At 40.2% G+C, this 22,666-nt stretch overlaps 3 protein-coding genes across 5 annotated transcripts; all 3 read right to left on the reverse strand.

The window, feature by feature from the left end:
- Window positions 1–251: 251 nt before the first annotated feature.
- On the reverse strand, window positions 252–3,892 carry LOC121913149 (gastrula zinc finger protein XlCGF57.1-like). Its single transcript, XM_042435830.1, has 2 exons — window positions 3,867–3,892; window positions 252–3,636 (listed from the first exon to the last, which is right to left on the reverse strand). The coding sequence occupies exons 1-2, from the start codon at window positions 3,890–3,892 to the stop codon at window positions 1,767–1,769; spliced, it is 1,896 nt and encodes a 631-aa protein (XP_042291764.1). The 3' UTR covers window positions 252–1,766.
- A 1,532-nt stretch (window positions 3,893–5,424) lies between these two features.
- On the reverse strand, window positions 5,425–11,675 carry LOC121913167 (zinc finger protein 660-like). The gene is made up of 2 exons (XM_042435850.1): window positions 11,122–11,675; window positions 5,425–6,851 (listed from the first exon to the last, which is right to left on the reverse strand). The coding sequence occupies exons 1-2, from the start codon at window positions 11,402–11,404 to the stop codon at window positions 5,641–5,643; spliced, it is 1,494 nt and encodes a 497-aa protein (XP_042291784.1). The 5' UTR covers window positions 11,405–11,675; the 3' UTR covers window positions 5,425–5,640.
- A 2,033-nt stretch (window positions 11,676–13,708) lies between these two features.
- Window positions 13,709–22,565, reverse strand: LOC121913166 (gastrula zinc finger protein XlCGF52.1-like). 3 transcript variants are annotated; one of them, XM_042435849.1, is made up of 3 exons: window positions 21,273–21,430; window positions 16,780–16,894; window positions 13,709–16,649 (listed from the first exon to the last, which is right to left on the reverse strand). In XM_042435849.1, the coding sequence occupies exons 2-3, from the start codon at window positions 16,823–16,825 to the stop codon at window positions 15,394–15,396; spliced, it is 1,302 nt and encodes a 433-aa protein (XP_042291783.1). In that variant the 5' UTR covers window positions 16,826–16,894; window positions 21,273–21,430; the 3' UTR covers window positions 13,709–15,393. The 3 variants fall into 3 exon arrangements, with proteins under 3 accessions (XP_042291783.1, XP_042291782.1, XP_042291781.1); XM_042435848.1 differs by lacking the exons at window positions 16,780–16,894; window positions 21,273–21,430 and adding an exon at window positions 21,443–22,565 and having other exon boundaries at window positions 13,710–16,637; XM_042435847.1 differs by lacking the exons at window positions 16,780–16,894; window positions 21,273–21,430 and adding an exon at window positions 21,443–22,565 and having other exon boundaries at window positions 13,710–16,649.
- Between the last annotated feature and the right edge of the window lie 101 nt (window positions 22,566–22,666).

A 22,666-nucleotide genomic window follows, 5' to 3' on the forward strand; every position in this document is an offset into this window, starting at 1 on the left:
AATTATCATTATGTTATCATGCTCATACTATCAAGTTTGTTCCCCAAAGATAATGAAAAGAAAAACTGAGAACACTGGTTTCTAGAACTTCTCTGTTAAAGATTGTGTAAAACTTTCTATAAATTAGAAATATAACCTCTGTCCAGATTAAAACAACAGATGTTGCTGTTGACTTTGACATCCCCAATAACCCCAGTGTGATCAGCTGTGTTTGTTTTATTAATAAAGGAGAAATAGGAAACTCAACCAAGTTATTTTTCTAAAACAAACTTTACTGACAGCAACTTAAAACTTTAAGATATATAGTAAACTATATAGAACCACACACTGACTCGTTACAATGTAGATTCAACACATTCAAACATCTGTCAGGCCAACTGATATAATCTTATACAGGAAAAAACAAAATAAGTCACACACTCAACGAATTTAACTGGTAGAGAATTAAAAATATTCACCAAAACGTAGAATCGAAAAGGTTTGAGAAGTTTCCATACATGAATTGTGAATGTGTTTCTGCAACAATAACTGAAGTATATAACTTAAGGGCTGGGTGATATGATGTTATATACCACGAGACAACAGAAATGTTGTTCACCCTCAGACATTTTTACACTTTATTTTTATACCCTGGTATGTCTGGTGGTTTTGGTCCAGTGTGGCCAAATTAATGTGTATGACTTTTATTGCAGTTTTGGATTTATAGTACTGTTCTATCAGTGTGAAGGATTTGTCTGGCAATTTTCTACATTTTTCTTATCGTCAACAAATCTCACGTTTGAGATTGAAAACACATCAATGAGCCACACCACTTGGTGACACACTCCTTCGTCCCTAAAGAGAACACTTACCGTACTTTGTTTAAAAAATAAGATAGTATTCCTAAAAAATTATCCTATCACTATTTTTACTCTTTGGAAACATTTCTAAACAAACTAACATGACCAAACTCTTCTGGATGCAAACATGAGATTTGTTGACAGGAAGAAAATTATAGAAAATCACCAGACTTATCCTTTAATTTGTTGTCATCTGGTTATTTTATCTATACATGTCATTTATACCATCCATCTCTACTTTTAAGTGGAAATTTGGCAGTGCTATTGGTCAGTTCATCTGCAGAGCAGCCACCCCACACTAACCGCTAACAGGTAACAGCTACATGTCAAGTCTCATGTTTTACCTGTAAAATGTGAAATCATCAGGTTTATACACAGTTAAAGAAATAAGTGTGTATCCTGGTCATAGTTTAGTAACACTGTGGAGCAAAAGCAAAGTGCCGATCCCTGGATTAATTTTGTATGTTAATTAAAACTAAGAAATGTGATATAGCAAACCATCCAACAATAACTGAAACTCCAATCACTGATTTTTTTTTTTTTTTCAGATTGTCTGAAAGTGTGTACCATTTTTAAATTGCAAGCTGAACACAGATACATAATATATGTTACACAGCAGTTAAATTAAAAGAAAGATTCAGCCATAAGGTTCAATGTCTGTAAATGAGATTTTGACAATCGGGTAATATTTTTACATTATTAAAAAAAAAAAAACAGGCACTGTGGGAACATATTGTATGATCTGTGTGCAAAGAGTAAAAAATTGTGGCACTGAGAGCAGTTGCAATTTACTTGCAATAATCCCCAAATAGTAGAGGGAAAATTTGAAAAGTGAAATATCTCAATAACAAGAAACAAATACTTAAAAGAAACAAAATTCTTCCTTAAGAAGGGTTTGGCTTTCTTCCTGAATGTCACAATGTGTCTCTAGCTCATTTCTCTTGTTTCTTCTGTATGATATTTCATGTGATTATTGAAGCTTTGCCTCCAGGTAAAGCTTTTCCCACACACTGAACAACTGAATGGTTTCTCTCCTGTGTGTGTTCTCATGTGCACCTTCAGATGTCCACTTTCAGTAAAACGGTTACCGCACACCGAGCAAACAAAAGGTTTCTCTCCGGTGTGGATTCTCAGGTGTTTTCGTAGCGATCCACTGCATGAAAAATATTTCATACAAACTGAACAGCCGAAAGGTTTTTCTCCTGTATGAATTCTCATGTGTTCCTGCAGATTTTTCTTGCGGCGAAATCTTTTACCACACTCGGAGCAGCTGAATGGTCTCTCCTCAGTGTCACATGTACTTTTGCTTTCGTGGACGTCGTTTTCCTGTAGAGAGTCTGACTGAGGTTTCTTGGTCTCCTTGGAATCATCAGCAGTGACTTCAATCTGAAGTTTAGAGGAGTCTGAAGTTTGTGAGCTGCTGGCCGGCGGCTCTGCCTCTCTGTTCTTCAAGATTTGATTTGGATGGAGCTGGGAAGACTCACCAGCACACTTGTGCTTTTTGAGGTTGTAACGCCAAGCAAATCTTTTGCCGCAAACACAGTACAGGAAACGTTTCTCCTCTGTGTGGACGGACATGTGGTTGCTCAGATATCCCTTCTGTGTAAATCCTTTATCACAAAATGAGCAGCTAAATGGTTTCTCTCCTGCATGAGTTCTCATGTGTATCTTCAGATTTTCTTCACCAAAAAATGTTTTACCACACTCAGGACAAATATATGATTTATTTTCAGTGCTACGTCCCATTTCACTTAATGGAACTTTGTTATTTGTCTGAAAGTTTAAACCTGACTGAGGTTCACTGGTCTCCATCCAATCATCATCTTTGTCTTCAGCCTCAGAGGAGTCTGAAGTCTTGTCATCACTATCTGATTGTAAAGGTCTTTCTGGATGTGAGTTCCTGGCTGGTTCTGATCTTCCACAGTCTTCTCCATCTGCTTTTGTTTTCATCTCTTCAGTAGAGCTGCTGGCTGGAGGCTCTGAACCTCTGTTCCCTTCAGTTTGGCTTTGATGAAGCTGTGAAGACTCGCCGACACATTTGTGGTTCTTAAGCTCATGACGGTAAACAAATTTTTTGTCACAAACACAGCACCGGAATCGTATCTTCCCTGTGTGACGTGCCATGTGTTGTATCAGATATCCCCTTTGGGTAAATTTTCTTGCACAAACTGAGCAACTAAAGAGATTCTCTTGTGTATGAGTTCCTGCGTCTGTCTTCAGATGATAACTGTAGCAAAGTCGTTTACCACACTCAGAGAAGTTCAACGATTTTCCACCAGTACTGCATCTCATACCACTTGCAGGTGAACCGATACACTTATGGCATTCGACTCCTGAGTGCCAAACAAATCTCTTGTTACAAACGCCACAACTGTGTCGTTTTTCCCCGATGTGGACCGCCATGTGTTGTATCAGATATCCCTTTTTTGTGTATTTTTTTCCACACACTGAGCAACTGAAGGGTTTCTCTCCAGTGTGGATTCTCATGTGTGTCTCCAGAAATCCATTTTTCGCAAACCTTTTACCACACTCAGAGCAGTTAAACGGTTTGTCAGGAGAATTACATATCATATCGCTTACGGGGGCTTCATTCTTTTCCCTGGTCTCCTCCCAGTCATCACAACTGACTTCAATCTCAGCTACAGACATTTCTGAGGCCTTGTCATCAGTAACTGGTTGTAAATGTCTATCTGGATTTAAGTTCCTGGCTGGTTCCTCTCCATCAGCTTCTGTTTTCATCTCCTCAGCTTGTCTTTGATGAAGCTGTGAGGACTGAGGTTTCTCTTCATCATCTTCACTCTTCACAGGGACAGGAGTGAACATGAACTTAGTGATATCAGCCCCCTGCAGCCCTTGAAGCTGCTCTCCCTCCTGACTGGTCCAGAGTTCCTCCTGTTCCTCTTTAATGTGTGGGAGCTCTGGGTCCTCCTGGTCCAGACTGGAGCTCCACTCCTGCTGCTCAGGGGGAACCTCTTCTTTACTCTCCAACAGCTGCTGGACGTCTGCAGGACAGAATTAAATACAGACACATTGACATTTGATATGGAAAGCATTGTCACTCAACCGTGAAATCTCCTCCCTCAATCAAGTTGTGTTTATTAGATATCTAACAGATAGCAGGCTGACTACATTATGATCTTCACTCAATATTAGATCAGTAATAGTCTAAAATAGAACAAAACTGACCGACATTTTCTTCAAAATAAATGGGAGTTCAAGCCTATTTGAATATTCTCACATTCATTTTAATGGATTTTCAAAAGAAGAATATGAAACTAGAAGAGTGCGGATCTCTGCCAGGGGTGTACGGTCAAGATGGTGGTGAAGATAACAAAAAACAGGGATTTATTCATCTCATATCAAACTTTAGTGGATTATAACAGGTATGGAATTAACCTGCAGATGCTCCAGTTCAAGATGAGACCTAATGAGACCTTCACCTCTGGATAATAAACTTCAATAACTGAGAAAGTGGACTTTTCTCCAGTGAATTCAAGAAAAGCCCCAGTAGTACAAAGAAACATTTAAAGGATAAGGTTGGTACCATGTGCAGAGCAAAACCAATGATGAACTCCTCCTACTAACAAGCATTGAAATGAAGAACGCAGCACTGACATCTCATCATCAGTATCAGGTTGTAAATATCTATCTGCATCTAAGTTCCTGCCTCTCTGTTCTGTCTTCTACAGCCATGTTAGAGTCGTATGTTCTGAGTTAAGTCAATAGCTTTCCACTAGCAGACTTGTAGCAGAGGTTAACACTGCTAATGTTCCAATAACGACGGGACTTCACAACAAGATATGAACATTTTAAGGGCTTTTTCCCAGCAGAGCAGTTTTGAAATATTGCAGGTAAGAATGGTGAACAGCCAAAGTGAGCTGCTAGATTGAAAACTCCAGGCTCTTACTTACAGCACGCCTTCAACACAACAACTAGGTAAACAATGCTTTTAATGTGTTGTTTGGAAAACTTCTTATAAACCAGTACATTTTCTGAAAAAGCTGGAGTAGATGTTCAGATGTTTAGAAGAAAGTAAAAGATGGATAGCTGAAAGAAATTAAGAAACAGTTGAAGCATAATAATAATAATAATAATAATAATAATAGTAATATAGATTACTGTTCATACTCAGGATTATAGTCTGTATGCATTTCCATTTATCTTATTGTATTATCTATGCTCTTTTCTTTTTCTTCTATCTATTGCACTTTTCCTGGACCTATTTGGCTTTCCTCTCTACTTTATATTTATTATTGTATGATTAGTAAATGCTGGTGTTGTCTCATCTTAAGAATTTCAAAGTACAGTTGACTGCTATATTGTTATATGTATATAACAATAAAAAAAATACTTTGAAACCTTGGTTCTGCTGTCTCATTAGTGTCACCATGCATTAAAAGGAACTAAAACACATCAATGTTCTAAAATAAATTCTATTAAAACCGGCAACCTAAATGATTACACACACAGAACCATAAAACTGACATTCATAATGATGGTTTATCATTTTTATTTTGTTAGTTACACTGGATTCAACACATTCAAACACAGAATCTGATGCAGAAAAAAAACTAATCAGATAAAATATATAAAATAAAAGCACTGCTATTCAGAACTGACAAAAAAAACTGTCAATCTGTTCATCTACTTTTGCAAATGCTTTCACACCAGCTGTTGGATCTTGACCAGTTCACATATTTAAGTCATTACATTGATCACATTGATAACTGCTGTCTGATGCAGAATCATGTGACGTCTGACCACCTGACAACAACATGGATCATGAATCCACGGTTTGTATTTATCCCGTGAACGCCGCGGCTGAATGGCGTCTCCGCGTGTGGGTTTTCATGTGTCTCCCGACACCTCCTCTACATCTAAAATGTTTCTTACAAACTGAGCAGCTGAAAGGTTTTTCTCCCGTATGACATCTCATGTGATCCAGTAAATGCGCACGCTGAGCGAATCCTTTATGACAAACCGAGCAGCTGAACGGTTTCTCTCCTGTGTGAGTTCTCATGTGTACTTGCAGATTTCCTTTTTGAATAAAACCTTTACTGCACACCCAGCAGCTGAACGGTTTCTCTCCTGTGTGGATTTTCATGTGTTTGTGTAAACTGTCACTCCACGAAAAAGCTTTCTCACAAATCGAACAGCTGAAAGTCTTTTCTGCTGCCTGACGTTTTATGTGTTTCACCATTTTACCAAATGTGATGTCGCTAAATGAAGAGTCTGCAGCCTTGTCGTTAGTACCAGCTTGTAAATGTCTATCTGGGACTAAGTTTCTAGCTGGTCCTCCACAGTCCTTCCCATCAGCTTCTGTTTCACACTTGTGTCTTTTCACCCCTGAGAGCCAAGTGAAACTTCTGTCACAAACACTGCAATTGAATGGTTTCTCCCCTGTGTGGCGCCCCATGTGGTAGATCATATTCCACTTCTGTGTAAATCTTTTACCACAATATGAGCAAACAAACGGTTTCTCTCCCGTGTGAGTTCTCATGTGTCTCTTTTGAAGGTAGCTGTAGCTGAATGTTTTACCGCACTCAGAGCAGCTAAATGGTTTCTCACCTGCACTATCAGGAACTTCATCACTCCTGATAGAGTCTAAACCTGACCGATGTGTCTCCTTCCATTCATCATCGCTGTCTTCAGTCGCAGTCTCAGAGGAGTACAGAGAACTGTCATCACTAACTGGTTGTAAATGTCTATCTGGATCTGGTTCTGATCCTCCACAGTCCTCTTCATCGGCTTCTGTTTCCATCTGTTCAGTTTGGCTTTGATGAAGCTGTGAGGACTGAGGTTTCTCTTCATCGTCTTCAGTCTTCACAGGGACAAGAGTGAATGTGAACTTGGTGATATCAGCCTCCTCCAGCCCTTGAAGCTGCTCTCCCTCCTGACTGGTCCAGAGTTCTTTCTGTTCCTCTTTGATGTGTGGGGGCTCTGGGTCCACATTGGAGCTCCAGTCCTGCTGCTCAGGAACCTCTTCTATACTCTCCGACAGCTGCTGGACGTCTGCAGGGGAGAGTAAAGAGGGCTTAAGAAATTTCATTTTGACTGCAGCTTCACAGCAGAAGGCGCCTACACTGACCTGTGATTGCTCTCCGGCTCGCTGTAGCAGCAAATATGATGGTCTCCTTTCTTAACTAAGCTGCGCTTTGGGATAAACACTGTTAGCTAAACCATGCTAGTTTGATTAGCTCGTATAATGACTGATAGGGCTGTCACTTTTTCAAAAAGTCAACAAGTAATTTGTTTGAATTAATTGGAACACAACTCATTTACCGTAATGTGTCTGAGATACAATTTACTGTGACTGTCATCAGCATGTACGGCAGCGATGTCTTACCGTTCAATACAGTCTTTATATTTTCCTGTGTGATGTGATACAGCTGCACTATGTGTGTTGAGATTGCACTGTGAGACGAGGTTGTAGAGTTGAAGTTGCTCCTCCGGTTTGACGCCTCCGCTGCCTCACTTGTGTGATAAGCTAGCTGCTGAGTCTTCAGATTTGATGTCACTGTAGAGTAAGGCAGCTGCTTTTTACAAAACAGCCCTATGTTTGCCTCCTAAATACCCTCAAAATATTTCCACACACTATTTCTCAGATACTGCAGTGACGTGATTATCCGATCAGCGCTGCTTTGTTCGCTACGGTCATCCTCAATGTTATTTATTATCTTAGTATACTGATAGGTTAAAGAGCAATAGGTCAAGCTCTGCTGGACTGCAAGGTAAACTGCTTCCGATGGTCTGTATAGTTTAAACAGGTCATTATAGTTCAAATATTTAATTTCAAATAAAAGCTTGGTGAACACAAAAGAGAAACCAGAGTTGAAAGAGCTTCTGATGTCTGGGAGAGTGGTAAATGGTAAACCGGTAAGTTAAAGCAACACTGGACAGAGGCTCGGACAGAAACCGTCCACCAATGTCGTTCAGCCAAAGTTAGAAACACAAACATGCTTAAACCATTTGTGAGGGCACAAATCCAACGTGTCCATTACCGGACTCGACGCCTGCTGTAATGTTGCCTCCTCGTGCAGTCAGTCCATCGCGCCTTCCCCCACGTGAATGAGCAGGACTTGCAGTCGTCCGGGAATTATCCAGTACCCGGGCAGCCGCTTGCACCGCTGATGAATGATGGATGAATTGATGTGACGGTCAAAAGCTGAACTTTCCAGTAAACTCCGCTCCTGCAGACTGGTCAAAAAAGTCCCCCAGCGGATCATCGTCGTCATTTTTTGTGGTATTTCTGATTCAGTAGTTTTAGTTATGTTCGAGTATTTTTTATCTTACATCACTGGAGCTGCTTTTACCTTCTTGACGCTGGTCTAGTTTGTGTCTTTCAATTTTATATTTGTTTTCATTATATTTTGCTGCCTTATGAAGCATTTTTGTAAGCTGGATTTGGAAAACTGTTCACTAAATGAAGTTATATGTTAGACATACTCATCTTCAACTCATGACCAAGTAAGAATATTAAATCCTATTGAAACTGAGCTGTAATAATATGACATTTCAGCTGAATCTGAATGTAAACTGATTATTTATTTGTCTTCACAATTTCAGTACAGGATTGTGGACCAAGTATCTACACACCCCTACTATCATCATTTTTTAACCACATTATAACACAATATTTATGAATCAGGAAAGAAAAGAACACAAACTCACAGCTTTTAGAAGCTGGAACAAGCATATCTTTGGCATATTTTCTTAAATTAAAATGAATTATTGTGAGTTATTATAGTGAGCAGTGATCAGTGGCAGAGAACTTGGTTTTATTTGAAACCCCTGGTGAATGCAAACTCAGCACTTCATGTTTACCTGCTGTCTTCATTAATTCAGTAAAACCATTCAGTGAATTCATAATATCAATTTCACACAACAGCAATGTCCTGTCACACTCTTTCTCACATAAAACACAGCTTAGTACGGAGCCAAGGAAGGACCATGGAGAAAAAATAACTTATTTGTGCTCTTGATTTAATAACTCTAATAACTCCAGTGTACACCCTCACTGTGGATCACTTGGATTTAATAAGGTTTTATTTTGACTTTTGACTAAGATAAGTGGATATACTCAAACATATTCTACAGGATTACAGACTTTTTTTTACTGTAAGAACTTCCTCTCTCTGCTGATGTCGTCTAGTTCATTAAAACTCAGCTTCAGGGTTCAGGATTGAACCTGAAGTAAATCAAACAAGTTTTACTTTCTCTTCATTCAACAAGCATCACGTCTTTGTTGCTTCCAGCTAACTGAATGTATCTGATTATTACTAATTATTAAATTGAGAGCACAGTTTAGTTTTTTGTCTCTGTCTTTCAGGTTTTAGCCATGCAGCGCAGCAACCAGTGCTGCTCATGGTGATGGTGAGTAGAAATCCAATACAGTCAGTTAAAAATGTGGCAAAAATACATACGGAAAAAGAAAAGAAGCAGGAGGTCATACTTTGCAATCCAGAAAACTGTAGAAAGAGCAAAAAACAATTTTACCTGCATCAGAAAGGATGCAGTTGTAATAACCAGACTGAAGGTTGAGGCATAGTGGGCTCTGATTGGAAAACAGCCAGACGGTAAATGAGAGCGTGAAGGCCGAGAGTCAGGGAGGCACAAGAATTACTGACACCAAGAGGAGGAAACTGGAGAAACCGGTTTTACTCTGGATAACTGGAGTAAGATGGAGAAAGTGCTGGGATTTCTGTGCAGTGTTAAGATTATACAACAAAATATAAAGAATCGTCAAAAAGAAACAACCAATGGCAAACAGTAGAGGGCAGCATCTAGTCTGCCTAACACAAAGAAGAAGAAGAAGAAGTCATGTAGGGCTAATCTGCAGCTACGGTTAGTCCCGCTACCATCAGGCTTTGTGTTGGGAGGCTCATGGGAGTTGTGGCTATTTCCTGTGTAATGGTTTTTCTGCCTACAGATAACCGATACCTCCACCGACAGACGGCTGTCCTCTAACTCTGACCCAGATATCGAATGTAGTTCCCAAAATCTACAGACGCGTGACCATCCCAGCCTTGCTCAGGGAACCAGATTCAGCCTGGCTTCTATAATCACCAGCTGTCGTTGAACCGCTACTAGCGGGTCTATAGAGTCCAGTATGTCCTGACAGCCTGCGTCACAACGGAGTGTGTTGGTGCAAATAGGTGTTGGAGGTTTGAAAGTCAACCAAGATGGACTCCTAACTTGACATCTGGAGGAGGTCCACTCTGTCGGTCGAGGGCACTCAGCTTCAGAGCCCTGATCCTAACGATGTAGCCAATTAAACCCCTAATTATAAAACACTCAACCTAATATTATACTGAAATCATACCTCTATCATATGTACAGCAATATATTAACCTCAGTGACTGACCCTGAACCATTATCACTCTATTATTCAATTAACAGTTTTTACCTTTACAAAATTCAATAAATTATAATCTAAACAATTTCAAAACTAATGTCAGCCTCTTAAAGGAACAGCAGAGGACCTCAGAGACGAACACGAGTCAGCAACTTTGGTTGGAGTGTATAAAAATACAAACCAGTTTTATTTGGTTTAACAAAGGAAGCAATCTAAGACTACAAAAAGTTAAATACAAAAATCTTAAGCAAAAAAATCAAAAGTGTAAACAGAGTCTCCAAGAGATGCATCAAAAGGCCCTCAGGAAGAAAGGAACCAACTCCCCGCAGCCTCTCTTAGCTTTACTTTTTATAACTCTACAACTTCCTCTTATTTGTATTACATATCGTCTATCTTCAGGACATCTGACAACTTCATGCTGATGTTACATGACTTTACAAAAAAGTGAACTTTTCTTTACCTGTCACCTGCATCAGAGTTCATGGAACTTTTAAACTTCTTCTTATTCACATTTTGAGACAGTAAGTTAATGAATGGATGTCTGCAAGGTGCAGAAACACAAACACAGCTCCTCTGTTAAGTTTTTGATGTTTGTTAGTTCAGGACACGTTGCACAAATTGCATAAATTCCTCAGAAATGGTGCAAGACATTCAGTTATGTTAATTTGTCTCCAATTAAAATTAAATAAAATAGTTTGAAGTAGGCTTGAATGGAGTTTGTCCCGGTCACATATACACACAGTAATATCTGTTTTATTTACTATTAAAATAATCATGTTTTCACATTTTACTATCCAGAACAGAAGTTTAGAACAGATGATCTCAGATTATTGACAAAAAACTTTCTGGATGTCTGCGGGCCGATGCTAGCTATCGTTAGCATGTCTGATGTCTCCGGTGCTTCCGGTCCGGTGTGTCGGGACTGACCTGCTCTGAGCAGCTTAACTTCGGGCTTCAGCACGGCATCGAGCAGCCTCCTCTGGCGGCAGATCTCCCGCTCTGACCGCTCCACTCTGTCTTCGTACTCCGCCACGGTTTCCTCCAACAGACCGACGATCTCCTCCGCAGCCGCCGTTAGCCGCTCGGTGAGCAGCGCTCTCAGCGGGATTTCTGCCGTTTCTTCTCCTTTTTCCACCTGCAGCAGAAAGTCTTCAGCGGCAGCGCTGATCCGCTCATGTACCGACACCCGCAGCAGCTGCACGGCGCACATTTTCTCCTTTTCTGTGCACTTTCAGCCTTCCAGAGAACAGATAACCGGGAGGCGCTGAACAACAGTAAACAGACTTTACGATGGGTTCCGCGTCGATGACTGTTCGCTTCCTGCAGAGCGAAGCGGAGGAAGCGAACAGCGAACTCTACTGGACTGGAGAAATATGTTTCTGACTTAACTGAAAGATCATATCTGACTCAGATCCATCTAAGTATGCATAGTATATTTTTTCCGTCTTTCCTCTCCCATTAATCATCTCACCACCCCTCAGATTTATCTGCTGACCCTTTGGAGGGGCCCGACCCCTAGGTTGGGAACCAATGGACTAAACTAGCTAACTGTATATAAAGTAGTGTAAACTAGCTCCACCTCCAGCAGCTACAACAGTAACATGCTGCTCTAACACTGATGCTTCACTATTAATAATCTAATGATGTCATATATAATAATATATCAGTCAGAGGGACCAAACCACTACTTTTACTGCAATACTTTAACTACATCAAGCTCATAATACTTATGTACTTTTACTGCAATACTTTAACTACATCAAGCTCATAATACTTATGTACTTTTACTGCAATACTTTAACTACATCAAGCTCATAATACTTATGTACTTTTACTTCAGTAAAGGATCTCGGATACGCAGAGTGGTGAAAATGTAATATTGTGCGTTATGAAGGGATCTTCAGGGATGATGATGATGATGATGATGAATACAACAAGAGTTTCACTGTTCATTTAGGCTCCTGACTGTTGTTTTAATACAGATTTGAAACTGTGGGGTTTCTAGGGGTCCTAGAGGTTGTTTCAGGGGTTTTATTTTCCCATCATGTAACACTGAACAGAAATAAAAAGCTAGAAGAATATAGAATATCACCGGATTTACTGTATACTTTAATCTGCGGTTAGTTCAAGTGAAGTCGGCTTGTTCAAATAAAAACAGCAGAACAACTTCCTTCCAAACATGTTAACACCCAACAGTCTTTCTTTCCCCAGACATTGTCTTCTCAGGCAGAGAAACATTCAACTTCCAGCCAACTACTTTAAATGCTTTACATCTTTTACATCTTAAAATAAAGCTTCATACACAAAATCTTGAGATCATTTTTTGTTACTTTGTGTAATTACATGTTATGGTTGATGGTGAGGTCTTTAAACTTTTTATTCTTCTGACTTATAATTTTAACAGTTTTTGGCAATATAATGAATCATTTTCACAAAGAAGTTCTTGTCAGTCGTCGACAGTTGATCTTTGGGTTTGAGTCAAAGTAAACTGCTGCTCTTCTTCAAGTCCTCCAGCTGTTTGTTTGACACAGTTTCTTTATCATTTGGACAACTGTATTAACATCATGAGTCAACAGTTCTCCAGAATTTAGGAATGCTGCAAAGATGTCCTGATCTGTGACAAGTTCCCCCCAAAAAAAAGGCAGACAAATGTGCACAGAGGTGTTGAAATACAGAACCTTTGATATAAAGTCACAACAAGCTTCCTCAAAGACATTCTTTCGATCAAAACTTAAACTTCATGTGACCACTTTTGTCCGAGATGTAACTGCTCTGTCCACAAATCTGTGTTCAGTCTACAAAATTAATACACATACAGTGATTTTCCATTACTGGGGCTTAAAAGATAAGTCTGGTGATTTTCTATATTTTTCTTATTGTCAACCGATCTCATGTTTGGATGCAAACCAACAATAAACTGATCTACTAACAAGTATTGTGTGTGTGTATCAAAGCCTGATATATCTTATTCCTCTGTTGTTGTCCAAAAACGATTAAAAACACGTCAGTGAGTCTCACCGCTGCACTGGGTGACATGTTCCTTCATTATGAAGACTTTGCTCATGTTAGTTTGTTTAGAAATGGCTCCAAAAACTAATAACAGTGACCACATTTTTAGTCTCAGGAGAGTAATTCTGTGTAAGGCAGATGCCACTGAGCATGTGCGAGAACGCAGCTTTGCTAGCTTATTGTGCCACATATCACAACCTCTTGACATTGTACTGAGGTTCTTTGTTGTACAAAGCTGAGAGGTTGTGATATGTAGCACAACAAGCTAGCAAAGCTGTAAACACATGCTTACACAGAACTACTCTCTGGAGACTGAAAACATGATGCTGTTATTAGTCTTTGGAGCCGTTTCTAAACAAACATGAACAAACTCTTCATGATGAAGGAACATGTCACCCAGTGCAGCGATGTGGCTCATTGACATGTTTTTAATAGTTTTTGGACAACAATGGAGGAATAAGATATATCAGGCTTTGGATACACAAATAATACTTGTTAGTAGGTCAGGTCATTGTTGGTTAAGATCCAAACATGATATTTGTTGACAATAAGACAAACATAGAAAATCACCAGAATCATCCTTTAACGACCTGTAACATAAGTGGAACCTTTGAGAACTTGTTGGACTATGGTGGTCGGGTCAGATCATTGTAATTTGCATACCGGGAAGAATCAGATGACCTCATTCAAAAGACAGCAGCAGGACAAACATCATTTGTCCAAAATGTGTTCTCCATTATTCTTCATATTAAAAAGTTGATGTACACACAGAAGTTGTAGTTGTTGTAGTTGAGATAAAACAACAGAGCCAACAGAGAGTGATAGCTGCTTGGCCAATCAGAGACGAGAGCCCTGGGAGCACATCCCCTCCTACCGCAAGTACCTGCAACTTAATGTTGTACCACCTCCAGAAGGGTGCCAAAATTCAGCTCCTGGAACTTGTCTCCAAAGCGGGTGGAGGACAGTGGAAACAACAGCAGAAGTAAAGAGCATTAAGTTACAGGTTCCAGTAATGGAAACATACCTACAGTATGGTTACCAGTGGGGCAATAAACTTACAACAGCAATTATTTGGGTGCGTTGTAACTGTGACTGTGTTTTTTGCATTGCTAAACTCCCAACTGATCAATTCTGAGCTTTTTTTATACTTCTTTGTTAAGGTGTTAGATGTGTAGCTACCAAAGCTACACTATAGCTAATGTGTCAAAAATTCAAATCCACGTTGGGATTTTAGCAGCTACAGAGATACCACATGGAGACAACAAAAGCTGTGATTGGTTAGCTACATTCATCTCATCTTCATGTCTTTGGACTGTGGGAGGAAACACAACCGGCAGCAGGTGGATCCGAATTAGTTATATTTAGTATTCATTAGTATTCATCATCGAAAATGAATTCATTACAACAGCAAGCCCAGCGTAGAGATAATATCTAGAGTTTATATCAGAGCAGTCCTTAAAGGTTACAGCAGTAGAATAATATACTGCTATGTTAGTAATATTTGCACTACGACAGCAGCACATGATCATATTTTATGATTTGGTTGCTATAAATGATCTTCAGCAGTAGGAGTAACCAGTGAATACTGTGTTAAACAAGGCCTTCAATAATTAATCTACTGGTGATACAAATGTGTGCACACCACAACCAAAGCCACTATTCCCATTGGCATGATTCATCGTGTCTCTCTTCTACACAGTCTTCAAATGTGGCCGTTTAGAACAGTATAAACACCTTTGCCTTCAGATGTGGTGGGACGACACATCACCTAGATTGTTTAAAGCAAACTGAAACCTCTACAAGTTCGGCTACCTGAACCCAACACACGACTACCTGGAAGAATCTTCTTTATTTGACCAGCATATTTCAGCACAGGGCCACCATAACGAAGGCCGAGCTGTTATTCTGATCCGGCTCTGGATACAAGAGGCACCACCGCAAAACCACAGCACTTTGTCTGGACGTTACACCACATATCTCATATTCTACATTAGCAATTAATGTATTTTGATCACTTAAATCACTGATAGCAGTCTTAATCTAAAACTGTTGGATAATGAACATCCCTAAATGAGGGAGGCCAGGCATGAGTCAGAGAAGCTTGATAAACATGAGCCCTGATGTGGCTGCATCCCTCACCACCTCACTGACTCAAAGGGTTTCATCTTTCCTCCTGAGTGGTGAAACACGTCATGACGTGTTCGCCGGTTCAACAGTCTCAACTTCATGATTTACTTTGGCTGAAATTGTATCCGAGGACTCAGTCACTTGACTGTCTGCCGTGTGCAGCTTCATGTGTCTCTTTAGATGTCCTGTCACAGTAAAACGTTTTCCGCAGACGGAGCAGCTGAACGGTTTCTCTCCTGTGTGGACTCTCATGTGAATCTTCAAGCTCCCCTTTTGAGCACAACTTTTACCGCAAATATTGCAGCTGAACGGCTTCTCTCCCGTGTGGACTCTCATGTGTTTGGTCAAGTCTCCTTTTTCAGCACAGCACTTTCCACAGAACGGACAACTGTACGGTTTCTCTCCAGTATGGACTCTCATGTGTTTCTTTAAGTCTGTTTTCTGAGCACAACCTTTACCACAGACAGAACAACTGAACGGTTTTTCCCCAGTATGATACTTCATGTGTCTGTTAAGGTGTTCTTTCACATGAAAACTTTTACTGCACACCGAGCAGGTGTATGGCTTCTCTCCTGTGTGGATTCTCATGTGTCTGGTCATGTTTCCCCTCCCACTGAAATTCTTCCCGCAGAATAAGCAACTGTACGGCTGCTCTCCGGTGTGACACCTCATGTGAGCCGTTAGTGATCCACTATCTTTAAATGATTTATCACAACCAGAACAAGGGAATGGTCTCTCGCCTGTGTGGTCTCTTATGTGTCTATTCAAATTTCCCTTGAGGCTAAATCTTTTACCACAATATGAGCAAGGAAAGGGTCGCTCCTTCACTGAAGATCCAATGTCACTCTCAGGGGCTTCACTGTTTTTTGGACTCTCAAAACCTGACTGAGCTTCATTTGTTTCTGTCCAATCACAATCACTGTCATCAGTTTCCGTAGAGTCTAGAGAGTTGTCTTCACTAACTGGTTGTAAATGTCTATCTGGATGCGAGTCCCTGTCTGGTTCTGATCCTCCACAGTCCTCTCCATCAGCTTCTGTTTCCATCTGTTCAGTTTGTCTTTGATGAAGCTGTGAGGACTGAGGTTTCTCTTCATCATCTTCACTCTTCACAGGGACAGGAGTGAATGTGATCTTGGTGATATCAGCCTCCTCCAGCCCTTGAAGTTGCTCTCCCTCCTGACTAGTCCAGAGTTCCTCCTGTTCCTCTTTAATGTGTGGGAGCTCTGGGTCCTCCTGGTCCAGACTGGAGCTCCACTCCTGCTGCTCAGGGGGAACCTCTTCTTTACTCTCCAACAGCTGCTGGACATCTGCGGGACACACTGAAATAAAAAATACAGCCACATTATGGAAAATGTAAGTCTGTTATCCAAAGCTACTGTAGATATAATATTTTATCAGGATTTCCCGAAGCCTTTTATAGACTAATCCAGCAAGTGATTTATGTCTTACATTCTAAAATGACATTCATGAGCTGCCAGAGCTCAACTGAACACATTTCCACAGCACTGAAAGCAGTCGGTCACTGGTTGGTCCTTTGTCAGCATGCTGGATTTACTGGATATTTCTGAAAGTCAAACAGATTTCATTGGGGCAGAGGCTTGCGGTCTCAGTTTGTTGTTGGAGGACTGATATAGGACTATTATCTTGTGTTTTTTGGGTGTTTAGTAATAATAAAAGGTATTTATTTGTATGTATTTGCTTATCGCTATCAAACAACTCAATAATTTTAATGTCATTTTATGAGGGTCTAAAAAAATCATAACAAAACGTATTAAACTTATTATTTTGTTACTTCTGTCTTATTACAGGTTAATGATCAAACAGGTATGTAACAGTAATGAACATTCTGGTCAAGAATCTTCGATCATGTGGGCATGCCCATGATGGGTATGGTACTAGCTAAAAAACCTTTTCTAAAAGACTGGAAGACACCAACTCCACCATGCTTCAGAAACTGGTTGCATGAACTTGTTTTGGTTGTTCACATGGAGAAACCTAACCCTAACCCTAACTTAAAATGTCAACAGAAATGGGAAGAATCCTGGGGTCCCTTTTTGCAACATCTGGACTCAATTTGACTGTATCTGTATTCATATATAGATTGGGTTTGTGTTTTTATAATCATATATTTGATGGGTGGCAAGTAACAATCACATGTAGATGATATGTACTGCTATCAGGTTTCGTGTCCTTGATCCATGGTTAAGATGAAATGAAGCTTTGGCGTAAGTTCAGTAAGGAAGATCTCTATCTTCACAATGTCTTCAAATATCATGGGTGAACAGTTCTTTCTGTTCTATTTCTCAGTCACTTCCACTTTCCCATCCTTTCATTCTCGATTCTGACGTCACCATACCTGACAAATGATCTGTCTACCCGTGTTCCTTTAGCCAGTCAGAATCTTAGCGCTGCTCTTTGAATATCATTGGGGGCTCAGGAGGTAGAGCGGGTTGTCCACTAATCAGAAAATTGGCGGACTGATTCCTGGTCCAGTCCACATGTCAAAGTGTCCCTGGACAAGATACTGCATCAGCACCCTGCATGGTAGCTTGCTGCCATCGGCGGGTGAATGTGACTTGTTATGTAAAAGCGCTTTGAGCGGTTGGAAGACTAAAAAGGTGCAATATAAGTGCAGTCCATTTACCATATTTCGGACCGACTATTGTGCAATGGTGCTATAGCATCTAAAAGACTTGTCAGCGCACTCTGTTACCATTTCAGCATGTCCAATTCAGCTTTTGGTGGATGAGGCAGAGATCACTTAAGAAAATCCTGCTGATACTTTACACATCGTAGGAGGCATCAAAAGACGAGCTCTGCCTTTGCCCCTCTGCAACTCTCCGCAAATCCTCCTGCCGACATCTAAATCTTGCAAAGCAAGAGATTGGCAAACGCTCTCCGGAAACCACTTCAAGGATTCATGTTCAGTCAGCCTCTCTGTGCCCCAAACTACTTTACAATTCTCTGCCCGCCGCCCCTCACAGCTCCTTCTCTGGCTTTCCTTTCACCTGTTTGAGCATATAAGGGCTTCAGGTGCGCATGTAAACTACAGAATAATATAATAATACATGTAGCCTTGCGCATAAATGTGTATTTAAAAAAAAAATGCCAGTGGCAATTCAACCATCTCAGTGGCAAATCGGCATGAAGTCGAATTCCAAATTCTATTTTGCAGTCAGGTTAAACTTTGGACGTAGCCTAGCCCACAGCGGCCCAGCATCCTGGTTCCCAAAGCTTTGGATGCTTTGTTGAACAACTTCCATCCAATAAAAAAATAGGTGAGTAGTTTCTCAGACGAGAAAATGCTTGGTCCCTCTAATCTGGATTTTCTGGGTAGTTATAAGGGGTGGAAGTATGAAAAATTAATTGATAAAAATGGGGGTGATGAAATGTATGTGAACTGAAAAATAGAGGGGTAAACATTGAAGTGAAATGAAAAATAGTGATAAATTATCAAGTGATTTGATGAACTTCAAGCTGATTAAAACAGTTGTGATATGATGAAAATAATATGAGCCATGTCTCATCATTTATCCCAATCTTACATTCATCATTCACAACACAAAATTGTTGTTTATCATTTAAGGAAAGTGGCCTCAAGGGAAGTGATGAAAATGCTTATGAATTAATAATGGAAGTGATGAAATCTACGTCTACGTCTTGATTGACATTTTATTTGAAACAGTGTTGCTCTTATAATCAACCGGGCTGTGTTCATCATTCACAATACCCAACTGCCATTTATCGTTTACAGCAAACGATTGTTATTACTTCTGCACAAAATGTCTATCAAAAACCCACAACCACTGACTAAGTAATGAGTTTGTGGCCCTCAACTTTCAGACATGACCTTCTGGTGAGCTTAGATATAGAAACTATGAGGGGTGCCTAAGCACAAATAGTGGGTTTTTACAAATGTTTTAAAAATTACTGTTTTCAGGAAGAAAAAAACATGTCAAATAACAGCATGCAGGTCAGGACTCGGAGCGTAGCGAGGTTACGTTGCTGTCTCCGTCTCTCTCTGTAAATAGCTGCCAGTCTTTCTGTCTGGCGCGGTTGACGTTTGGCTGAGTGGTCAGCGTAGTCGTCCGTAGTCTGGGAGACCTGAGTTCAAAACCTGGTGTGAGGATCCTTGTTCACTAAGTGGTTTATTGAAGAGCACTTATTTCAACACTTTAATATCCTAAAATTATAAGTGTAATAAAAACAAAAACAAGATTGTTACACCTGTAGTCTATTACACTCTCCATTATTCATAGAATGGTTTCTATTCTCCACATGGATTTTTACTTCCTACATAGATGCATTTCTTGACTGCATACTTTGTTGGCCTTTATGGGTTTCTAAGGATTGGTGATTTTGCAGAGTCTTCTAATTCATTTAATCCCGAAATCAATGTTTCATTTTCTGACCTAACCTTTCCTCCTAAGTTCTACTGTTTATTTCCTAAGCATTACAAACATAAAGGTGCTTGATTCATTATCATTGCTCACACTGACTCTCCTTTCTGTCTTCATGTTGACATTTTAAAGCTCAGAAAATCCTGATCATCTCCTCTCTTTTAAATCCTGGTTTATTCCATAGACTGTATAGAAAATAATGGACGCAGCCACTGTGACGTAACCCATTGGTTTGTGGACTCCCGTTTTGAAGCCTCAAGTTTGGCATTTTGACCATCGCCATCTTGGTTTTTTTGGAGTCACAGGTGATGAGAAGTGACCATATTTGGACAAGAGCGTGGAGCTGGAGAGGAGCTCCCAGGGCCCAACTACAGCACCTCACGCACCGCTGTGGTACATCTCGTCAATCACAGGGTAGCCACGCCCTAAAGTATACCCTGCTTGTTGTCTATTTTCCTCTAAACGGGGCCATAATTTACAAAATGAACATCATGCTGTATTGAAACTAGCGATTGAGACCATAAACTCATTAGAAAAGTGTTAACTGAGGTAATTAATCAAGTGAGAAGTAGGGTCATTTTCCCATATACTTCTACACAAACGGACTTCTTTTTGGAGCCAGTGGCGTCGCCCCCTGCTGGCCATTAAAGAGAATGCAGGTTTAAGGCACTTCCACATTAGCTTCACTTTTCAACTTTTTTGATGTATTCATAACTAAGGCAAGTGCTTCTTAAATGTGGTTTAAGCCCTCTGCAGTAATCAGGCCACTCCCTCAGGATAAGTGCTGCAACTTCCACAACTATTCAGGGAATTTCACCCTCTTCTCTCCAACAAATGGGCAGATGGTCATCTTCAGCGTACTCCACATACATTAGACCTGACTCCGATGTCATCCTCTTCGCTCAAAAATCCCTCAAGCCCTGAGACTCACGGGGTAAGTTGTGTATGTAGCAGGTGGTGGGTGCTCATTTACGATTTCATAATGAACTTCTATCCCTCTCCCCAGGTGTAAGTGCATGTGTGTGTAAGTTTAAGTTTTAAGTCTCCGGCATTGATTTTTGTGTAGTTTGTGTTTCTGTATAAAAAAGGAAAGTACCAGTACAGGAAACAAGGATAACAGATAAGAACTAGGAGTAATAAACACAACAATATAAGAACTCAAGTAAATGGAGTTCAATATATATACACGTTATAAACATTACAATACTTAGGCTGTATATGTGAGATGATTTGTGGGTTGTAAAAATTTTAAAAAGTTGTGCAAAATATGTGCAGAAGTAAAGGTTCTGGTGGGTGTAGCTGCAGTTATATATCTATGTTATATAGATAAAGTAATGAATGCTAAATATTAATAAAAGATGCATTAATGTTATCTACACAGGTCAGCTATATTTCTACATAATACCACTAATACTATTTGCACAATATGCCTAACATATGGTTAGTGGTTCAGCATGAAACATAGACTTTTTAACAAAATCAATCTTAAAAAGAAACAATTGACCTGCTGACAGAGAGTAATATGTGTTTTAATTAACTTACTATTAAAATAATCATGTTTTCACTGTCCTGAACAGAAGTTTAGAACAGATGATCTCAGATTATGGAGAGAAAACTTGAGAAAATGTTTCTGGATGTCTGCGGGCCGATGCTAGCCATCGTTAGCATGTCTGATGTCTCCGGTGCTTCCGGTCCGGTGTGTCGGGACTGACCTGCTCTGAGCAGCTTGACTTCGGGCTTCAGCACGGCATCGAGCAGCCTCCTCTGGCGGCAGATCTCCCGCTCTGACCGCTCCACTCTGTCTTCGTACTCCGCCACGGTTTCCTCCAACAGACCGACGATCTCCTCCGCAGCCGCCGTAAGCCGCTCGGTGAGCAGCGCTCTCAGCGGGATTTCTGCTGTTTCTTCTCCTTTTTCCACCTGCAGCAGAAAGTCTTCAGCGGCAGCGCTGATCCGCTCATGTACCGACACCCGCAGCAGCTGCACGGCGCACATTTTCTCCTTTTTTGCGCACTTTCAGCCTTCCAGAGAACAGAGAGAGCCGGCGAGGAAGTAAACGGGTAAAAACACCGCGAACAAAGAGAGCCAGCGGGGAGGTAAACAGGTAAACGCACAATGAAAAAAGAGAGCCAGCGAGGAGGTAAACAGGTAAACACACAGCGAACAAAGAGGGCCAGCGAGAAGGTAAACAGGTAAACACACAGCGAACAAAGAGAGCCAGCGGGAGTTCCGCGTCGACGACTGTTCGCTTCCTGCAGAGCGAAGTGGAGAAAGCGAACAGCGATCTCTGCTGGACTGGAGGACGAAGAATATTTTTTTTTATTTACTGATGATTTGAGCTGTGTTTATTACATTGAACGAAGTAAAACAACAGCCAGATGCCCATATGAACACTGAAAGAGGTTTTCCTCGTTGTAATCATTAATTCATACGGGCTATTAAAAGATCCCCTTCAAATGTGCTTTCATAGGGTTAGAGTGGGCCAGGTTGCAACACGTTTTGCTGCGTTTTGCTCAATTACTCTGGGACTACTTACAGTAGACCACCACAATTTTAATATATTGAACCCATAGTTTTTATTTTACATCATTAGTTTGAATATTTGAACTGTCTTAGTATTGAGTATTGTTTTCAACTATGCCAATATGTAGCAGCATTTTGACTGTTTTATAACACAAGGAAGAAAAATAACTTATTGTTCCTTTAAAACAGCATTAATATTTCTTCATCTATAAGGTTAATCAGGATTTAATCTTATTTGTGTTGTTGTTGTGTATCCCTGCTCCCACCAGCCATTTTAAACACAGTATACTAGATTGACACAAAAACCTTGATACATTCAGGAGTCAACAAAACAATGATTAAAATGATATCAAGATAGATTTTGTCATGTAAACAGTCAGGACAGTATAATAAGATAAATAAAAATACTTTCA

The sequence above is a fragment of the Thunnus maccoyii genome, chromosome 15, assembly GCF_910596095.1.
Source record: "Thunnus maccoyii chromosome 15, fThuMac1.1, whole genome shotgun sequence".
Taxonomy (NCBI): domain Eukaryota; kingdom Metazoa; phylum Chordata; class Actinopteri; order Scombriformes; family Scombridae; genus Thunnus; species Thunnus maccoyii.

What these genes read in the sequence shown, in the direction of transcription:
- LOC121913149 (XM_042435830.1), bottom strand. Translation starts at nt 3,892, where the DNA reads ATGCTTTCCATATCAAATGTCAATGT. An exon ending in TCCATATCAAATGTCAATGT is followed by an intron (nt 3,637 to 3,866) that starts GTCTGTATTTAA and finishes CCCTGTGAAGAG; the next exon opens with TGAAGATGATGAAGAGAAAC.
- LOC121913167 (XM_042435850.1), bottom strand. Translation starts at nt 11,404, where the DNA reads ATGTGCGCCGTGCAGCTGCTGCGGGTGTCGGTACATGAGCGGATCAGC. An exon ending in AGTTAAGCTGCTCAGAGCAG is followed by an intron (nt 6,852 to 11,121) that starts GTCAGTCCCGAC and finishes TCTCCCCTGCAG; the next exon opens with ACGTCCAGCAGCTGTCGGAG.
- LOC121913166 (XM_042435847.1), bottom strand. Translation starts at nt 21,725, where the DNA reads ATGTGCGCCGTGCAGCTGCTGCGGGTGTCGGTACATGAGCGGATCAGC. An exon ending in AGTCAAGCTGCTCAGAGCAG is followed by an intron (nt 16,650 to 21,442) that starts GTCAGTCCCGAC and finishes TTTTTATTTCAG; the next exon opens with TGTGTCCCGCAGATGTCCAG.